The 7,928-nt window shown below is 51.4% G+C and overlaps 2 protein-coding genes across 6 annotated transcripts in view; both read right to left on the reverse strand.

Moving 5' to 3' along the window:
- FAM193A (family with sequence similarity 193, member A) overlaps positions 1–7,928 on the reverse strand; it is a 281,515-nt gene that overhangs the window by 257,689 nt on the left and 15,898 nt on the right. The window contains exons 5-7 of the mRNA XM_011970845.1: positions 5,017–5,176; positions 4,494–4,542; positions 3,832–3,959 (exon numbers count right to left, since the gene is read on the reverse strand). The gene's annotated coding sequence lies outside the window, so the exon portion shown is untranslated. The remainder of the gene's footprint in view (positions 1–3,831; positions 3,960–4,493; positions 4,543–5,016; positions 5,177–7,928) is intronic.
- The window catches only part of RNF4 (ring finger protein 4), a 46,667-nt gene continuing 40,492 nt past the window's right edge, over positions 1,754–7,928 (reverse strand). For 4 of the 5 annotated variants that reach the window (XM_011970839.1, XM_011970842.1, XM_011970841.1 and 1 more), the window contains 4 exons: positions 5,647–5,656; positions 5,017–5,176; positions 4,494–4,542; positions 1,754–3,959 (listed from right to left, as the gene is read on the reverse strand). In XM_011970839.1, coding sequence (XP_011826229.1) covers positions 3,810–3,959; positions 4,494–4,542; positions 5,017–5,176; positions 5,647–5,656 — 369 coding nt within the window. In that variant the 3' untranslated portion in view covers positions 1,754–3,809. The remainder of the gene's footprint in view (positions 3,960–4,493; positions 4,543–5,016; positions 5,177–5,646; positions 5,657–7,928) is intronic. The other variant, XM_011970844.1, reaches the window with a different exon arrangement.

A 7,928-nucleotide genomic window follows, 5' to 3' on the forward strand; every position in this document is an offset into this window, starting at 1 on the left:
TTTTTTTTTTTTTAAGACAGACTTTCGGCCTGATAGTTATCTAACAAGAACCTACAGTAAACATCTATCTTGATGAAACATTGAAACACAAAGGTGTCCACCCACACCATTTGTGTGTTAATAATAATGAACTGGGCTAGCCTTGGCGTCATGGCTCAAACCTTTAATTCCAGTGCCTTTCGGAGGCTGAGGTAGGAGGATCACCTGAGGCTAGGAGTTAAAGACCAGGCTGGGCAACATGGTGAGACCTCCGTCTATACAAAAATAGAAAAAATAAAAAATAAAAAAAACAGAGTTGGGGCTGGGTGTGGTGGCTCATGCCTGTAATCCCAACACTTTCGGAGGCCGAGGCGGGCAGATCACTTGAGATCAGGAGTTCGAGACCAGCCTGGCCAACACGGTGAAACCCCGTAACTACTAAAACTACAAAAATTAGCTGGGCAAGGTGGCGTGTCCCTGTAATCCCAGCTACTTGGGAGGCTGAGGCAGGAGAATCGCTTGAACCCAGGAGGCGGAGGCTGCAGTGAGCCGAGATCGAGTCACCGCACTCCAGCCTGGCGACAGAGCCAGACTCTGTCTTAGGGGGAAAAAAAAGGAAAAAAAAAGAAACAGTTGGCAAGGATTCTGGATACACAATATACAAAACTCAATTGTTTCTATGCTGCCAAACAAAACAAAAGAAAAAACCCAGTTAATACAGACATTTTTTGAGTTTCCACAGCCAGCCGTGGGGGCTCCCTCCTTTCCAGGACCAGACCCACTCCAGCAGTACCAGTCTTAGGGATACACTGCTCCCTGCCTCCCCCGAGTAGCCACCAGAAGTGTCTGGTCCAGTGCCTTGAGGTATCAGGGGGGCCTGCAGACCCTACTGTATGCCAGCAAGCAGGTCTTTCTCCTAACTTTCACAGGCCTGGCCTGGAGTCTCTGGAATTCCTTCTTCTCCTTTTTCCCTAGAGAGCTTTCTGGACCTTGAAGATGGCAACTTAGCAGCCCTTACTCAGGGAGAGCTTTCTGGACAGGTTCAACTTCCTCCTGCTGAATCTCCTGGTTTCCTGTACCTCACCCTCGTCAGTTTCAATTTTCCGCTGGCCTGGGGGACTGTCTCCTCTGTAAACATGTTCCATGATGTCTGCCTCACTGCCCACAGAGCCAAAAGTGCAGTGCCAGGAGCATGGTAAGAAACTGCACCGGATGGTAGGCCTTTGGGACCCAGGCAGCCAGCACGTTAGCCTTTCTAGTCCCTGCGGACAGCTGGATAGGTACAGAGGAGGACAGAGGCAAACGGAGAGCTTGGCCACACTGCCAAGCCCATTTCCTCCTTGTGGCTTTGCTGGCACTGCTTGCCTGTGGCAGTGGCTGGCACACCCATGCACTCCCAGTGCTGACTCCCACTCAGAGGGCAAATTTTGTATCTAGGTGGCAAAGGGGGGCACTGCAATGCAAGGCATCCAGGGCAATCTCAGTCCATCGCACTCAGAGCAGCACCCCCAGCACCCCAACACCTCTGAGACTGGCTGAGCTGAGCAGACAGCTCCTCGGTCGACCCTGCCTCTCAGGGTAGACTCTGCTCTCTCAGGGACTCCAGGGCTCGGGCTTCCGGCTCTGCTCTGAGAACAGCCTCCCACAAGCGTGCTGGATTTCAGACATGCGAACTTCCCGAACACACACCAACGCAAAATACACTCAACGTGAGGCAGACAAAGGGCGGAAACCGATTCTAGTTCCAAAGAGCAAATGAGTGTGTGAAAGATACTTGGTTCAAATTAATGGTTTTATTTCCATCTTTAACACTAGCAGAGGAGTCCAAAGCAGACTGATATCCATGGATATAGTTTAAATGTAACAAAGAAAGAGTTGAACTATGTACATTGAAAAAAGGAAAGACATTTTTTTCATACCAACCTTTCCCTAGTTCGCAGTTTCTGAATAGTAGAAACAAAACACATTTTTAAATCTTTTTATCAATTTAATTTAGGACGAAGTAACACAACTTTTAAAATTAACCACTGAAGTTGTCTTTAAGGATAAAACTTAAAGAAATTTTAAAATGGGTGGTACCATATTTTATTAGTGGGCTGACTCCAAGGTTGCCTTGCTCCAAGTCTGGGCATCATGACACTCGCATGATGCCCAGAAGAAAGTTAATGGCAATGATGTTCAGTCAGAGGGCAGACACGCTACACATCACAATGATGAGAGCTGAGGATTCTGCCCTCTTCAACTCCAAGTAGAAAATTATTATTTTCATTCAAACTAACTGGAAGTGAGCCAAACAGTTAAAAAGTCAGAATGAAGAATAAAACAATTTTCTTTTCACATAGAGGAGGGACACTCCTTCAGCCCCGTCTAAAGTGAATTCTGTGCTGAGTCCCTGCTCCTTCAGAAGGGTAAACTGAAGGTCAGTTATTGCTAACAAAGCCAGAAGTGGCCCCTTTCCCACTCTGAAGATGTTTCACACGAAAAGGCCGTTTGTTTGGCTTGAAGCCCTCTAAGGAAGGAGGACAGCGGAAGAGGAGGCAGGCTGGCACTGTAAGGCCTCTCTTGTTAGCCACCCCCAGGCCCTGTGCTGTCAGAGGCAGCGTGGGCCACTTTGCTGCCCTTCAGAGAACCTGAGGCTCCCACATACCTGTGGAGTGAGGGAGAGGTTGTCATCTGGGCCCGTGTTTCACCCATCAAAACCTATGGAGCAGTCAAAGCCCAAAGGATCCAAGCCCAGCTGGCCAGAGGAGTAGCTTCAGAAACAAATGGCACTGGGTTGGGAAGGATGAGAAAGCCAAGTCAGGTGGGCCAGGTTCTCCGAAACATGGGGCAACAGTGACTTGGGCAAAAGCCTGGAACTGAGCGGCTGATAAGGCCACAATTACTGCCACCACCTCTCAGTATCTACGCGGGGGCAGACATTAGGCAGTGGGAACCGAGGAACTGAGGACTGGAGGGCGTGTGGCAAATACAGGATGGATTTTATCAGAAAAGAGAGGACACCCAAACACGTGCCTGCCCTATTTATCTTGCATGTCCTGTGCCAGGTGAAGGACGCTGGAGCATGGGTAAGGTTCCTGAGAACAACTGGCGGGCAGAAACGGGCTGGGATGGGCACTGCTCCCCAGGCAACATTAGGCCTCTGAGGGGGACGCTAATAGTGCTACATCTTGTGGGGTGCTGAAAAGTAGGTAACGAATGGCCTTTATTGCACTTTTTTGTTCTTAGGAAACAGGGGATTGCCCTGCAGTTTCTCCTGATTTGCAGAAATCACTGCAGATCAATGGTAAGGTGCAGGCAGAATCACGGGTGACCTCTGACTCTCAAGGGAAGAAGTCCAGTGATTGGTCTTTCCAGGGCCTCAAGGGGCCACTCTTGCACCTGGGATCTTCGAGCTGGGTGAACTGGGTCTGGCTTGGTCAATGTGTGGCAGGCAGATTGGTCGACCGGCAGACACTTGGAACAAAAGGTGGTGTGCCTGGGAAAGCTGGGGCAAACTTTCCAAACAAGGAAAATTTCTTGGCAAATGTGCAGGTTCTGCAACCAGACTAGAACCACGATTCCCAATGTGCCTGACTCCCTTTCTCCCACTCTAGAACTGGACCACCCCAGACGAACAGAGATGGCCTGGGAGGGCCCTGGGTCCAGCGCCATAGCATCAAACTGGAGATAACAAAAAGAAGGGGTTGGAAACAAAAGAGCAGTTTACATATCAGACGTTGGTTCTGAAACAGTCTTTTTGAGCTCAGGAAAATGGAGGCAGATACCACTGGAGAGCCTGTCTGTCTGTCTGTCTGTCCATCCGTGTCTCCTGGGCGACTCTGAATACTTCATATATAAATGGGGTGGTACCGTTTGTGGTTGATCTTTTTCCTACAAGTTGGGCAAGTATTAGCATTCTTCAGGGAATCGCGGAGGCACTGGCTACAGAAGACATGGCCACACTCTGTGGAAACGATGAGACGTCCATTCTGCACGATCTAGAAGGGATTAAAAAGAAGAGCCTCTGAGTTTGTCCTTATCCCAGAGCAGCCATGGTCCCCAGAGAATCCCACCCATCTATGCCTAAGATGACCAATTGAAGGAAAACAAGAGCCAGGCTGCAACAGGGAGGGGTCTGGAGAGCTAACTGTGCCTGCTGCGATCGCTCTAAGCTGGAGAGGAGGAGGCAGGGGCCATGGCATCTCAACAGTGTGACAGCCCAAGGTTATGAGGGACGCCAGTAAACACTAGCCGCTTCCAGAAGAGTCAGGATGGGGGACACAAAAGGAGGACGCATTTACACCCGGAAGCTCAAGGCATACAGGGGTACAGGCGCTGAAGGTGAAAGTTGTAGGGTCCAAGGAGAAACTGGCACATTCTCCACGCACAAGCAGATCTGCAGCAAGTGATGCCCAGGCACGACTGCGAGTAGGGCTGTCCAGCCCCACCAAGGGAGAAGATCCTGTCTCATCCAGTTCTTTCAATGAAGTTTAGAAACCAGAAGCAAGGAAGATACAGCTTGGTTTACTTACCTCAGAGTATCCATCCATGCAGATAGGACAACTGACAGTACCCGAGGGCCTAAGAGCACAGTGCTTCACATTAGTTTTTCAGTCAATGCAAACGTTTTATTATACCCCATAAGTGGCCTTCATGTAAGTGGCCTGCATCCCCTACAAGAGAACCACCCCGGCCTCCTCTGACTCTGCCTTAGCACAGGCATCCAAGAGACTTTCAGAAAAGCCGACTGCCCCAAGGGCATGTGGCAGGGTGAACATCAGAAGGTGCAGACAACCTGAGTCACCCTGCCCTCCCCCAGGTCCCTACTGGCCCCAGGATCCCTGTCTGGAGCCACCGGGACTGCCTGCGCCCACTCTGTCAGCGCTCAGCATACTCCGGTTACAGTGGAAACAGCTGGGCTCAGTGCTGGGCCAGATGCTGGGGAGAGGTCAAGCCCTGCCAGGGCCAAGCGCTCACAGATTTGCTGAAAAGCATTCCTATGCCCTGGCCCCACGCCCTAGCATGGCAGCAGCAGAGCTGGGGGCATGTTGGTACCTGAGGCCTGCGGCGCCCTCATCCCTGGTGTTTCTGGGAGTGTGGGTAGTCACATACACGTCTCTGTCCCTGGACAACTCCTCATCGTCACTGCTCACCACGCAGCTGTCAGCATGGTCCTGGGGCAGCCTCCTAGCATTCCTCCTTGGTCTTCTTCTTTCTAAGGTAAGAGGTCACATTTTCAGGTTGGAGGCTCCCTACTCTTACCATCCTCCCCACCCCCATCCTGATGCCTCTTAAGACCCTCTTCCTTCCCTGCCTGGGACCCCCAGAAAGAAACTGCTGCCATGCTCAGCTATAACCCAGAAGGTTCTGCCCAGCTCTGGAGGCCACTATCTTATCTTCTCAGGAGAAATGCCCCAACCCCTGCTGTGAGCTACCAGCCTTCCCCAAAATCTGGTAGGCCACAAGAAAGGACGACAGCTCAGTGTCAGTGATAGGGGTGAAGTTTCTTCAGCAGGCACAAGCGGACTGCCTGTGCGGGTCTGACCACAGTATGTGTGAAGGGATCTTCCTGCTTGGAGAGCTCCAAGCCCTTGGGGAAGGTCTGCCAAGGCCTGTCGCACCGCAGCTCTCACCTAAGGCAGTTTTTGCTCCAAACCCAGTGAAAAAGGAAATGAAACCACTTACCATCAACAATCTTGTAAAAAGAAGGAGAAAAACAAAAGAGAAACAAGCAATCAGTTTGATATAAGTGATAAATGAAGGCATTTCTTTTTTCTGACCTGTGACACCCTCTGTGGAACCCTCCGGTGAGCAGCAGGGGCCCCACCCTCCTCCCACCCGCAGAGTATCTGTGCACCTCCCCCAGTCAATCAAGCCCATTTCCCAGGTCACTCCACCTCCCAGCTGATGGGCTGTGTCTCTCCCTGTTGGGTGTTTAGTGGAGTCTCTGGGAGCGTGAACACAGCCACAGCCACAGCCACAGCCACAGCCACAGCCACACCATGTGCTGGCTGCTAGACCTGGGGACCTTACTTACTATCTGGGGGCTGCAGCTTCCTCTTCTGAAAAACAGAGTCACCAGAGCCCACCTCTGACTGTGGTGTTGTGAAGATTACATGAGGCAGTGAACATTCAGACAGCACTAGGGGCACTATGCTTTCGCAAGCTGACATGGCCAATGTAGGCCCCTGCCAAGGTGGAGCCTTCACGTGGAGGAGGATTTGCATTGCTCAGTAGGTTGTTACAAATAACTAACAAAGCAAAGCAGGCTATGCATGACCAATGCGTGTGACACACACCAAGGACAGAGCTCAATTCAGTTCTGTGTCCTGGGGGTCTAAGAACCTGACAAGCCCCTCACCTGCCAGCTCAGAACTGACAGCTAGACGATTTCTGCTCCAACAGTTTCAAATTCGGTTCCTCCCGCCTTCTGGCCAAGTGCTCTTACCCATCTAGGGAGGTCAGTGGAACGCCCTTTCCCTCTTGCTCAGCATGCAGGAGGGACTGCTTCAGGAAAAGTTCTCACCGCCAAAGCCCTACTGCTCACCTCACCCTGCCTGTTCCCTGGGCAGGATATCTGCCCCACAGTGACAAGCAGCTCTAATCCTCTACTCTGACTCCCGCACAGCTAGGATCCTGGACGTGAACCATGTTCCCTCAAACAGACACACTCATGCTACTGGCAGGGCAGGGGGTGGAGGCCGACTTGAGCTGCTGTGGGTGTTGGCACTGGCAGGCACAGCTGCATCATGAAGAAACAGTTCTGGCAGAGGCTGCTATGTCTTGAGTCCAGGCCTCTCCTCCCTAGAAAGGGTCTGCAGTACTGTCTACTCGAACCCAAAGATATGAGTGCAGGGGGTGGATCCCACCTCCAGACTTCTTCGTGGAGCAGACATAGCAGCTCCCTAGGTGGGTCAATACTTCGAGGTCAAGAGTTATTCCTTGCGACGCAGCCCGGACACTGCTGATTTAGGCTTCTCCTTCCATGTTAAAATCCACTAAGCTTAAGAATAATTAGAGTGGATTTTGTTTCCCAAATGGCATCCTGACATACACAAATGGCCATGCAGGAAGAATGTAGGCCTGAGCATAAAGGTCTTCGATTTGTGGATGAGAATATAATCCACACATGTGGAGGCGCTGAAAAGTGCTCCCCTTTCCTCTTAGAGGAGACTGCAGAAGGTGAAAAGGGAAATCCGGGGACAATCAGTCAACCTCATCAACAGGACCAAACTTACCAGGGCCAGCACAATGTACTGTCCGCATGAAATCTAGAAAGGAGGCTCTGGTAACAGTGCTGGCCCTTGTGGAAACCCCTGGGTTTAGCTGGGAGCAGAAGCAAATTCTTCTGTGGCTTGAAATGACCCCAGCTTTCTACAGCTCCAGCATGCCCCCACCCTCTGCCAAGATGACCCACTAGTTAGGTGTGGACACCTGGAAGGGCTATGACACTCCCAGTTCCCCAGCCATGAGAGTGGGTACTGAGTCTTTATGGTCTCCTATGAGTCATACCCAGTTTGCCCCTGGATAGTGCCAAACTGAGGCCTGTCCTGAGCCCTGAGCCCGGGGACTGCTGGCAAGCAGCAGGTGATATACACACAACTACTGGGTGCATAAGAACAGGGGGGCCAGAGTGTTTCCTCACTGGTAACAATTCTGACGGTCCCCACTTTCAATGAGAGAAAAACTGCTTACAGATGAGTCTTCAGCATAAGAATGACACCACAGGCCAGGCGCAGTGGCTCACAACTGGAATTCTAGCACTCTGGGAGGCGGAGGTGGGTGAATCACTCACGGTCAGGAGTTGGAGACCAGCCTGGCCAACAAGGTGAAACCCCGCCTCTACTAAAACTACAAAAATTAGCTGGGCACCAGGCACAGTGGCTCAAGCCTGTAATCCCAGCACTTTGGGAGGCCGAGACGGGCGGATCACGAGGTCAAGAGATCGAGACCATCCTGGCTAACAC

Source organism: Mandrillus leucophaeus, unplaced genomic scaffold (assembly GCF_000951045.1).
Source record: "Mandrillus leucophaeus isolate KB7577 unplaced genomic scaffold, Mleu.le_1.0 Scaffold98, whole genome shotgun sequence".
NCBI lineage: Eukaryota > Metazoa > Chordata > Mammalia > Primates > Cercopithecidae > Mandrillus > Mandrillus leucophaeus.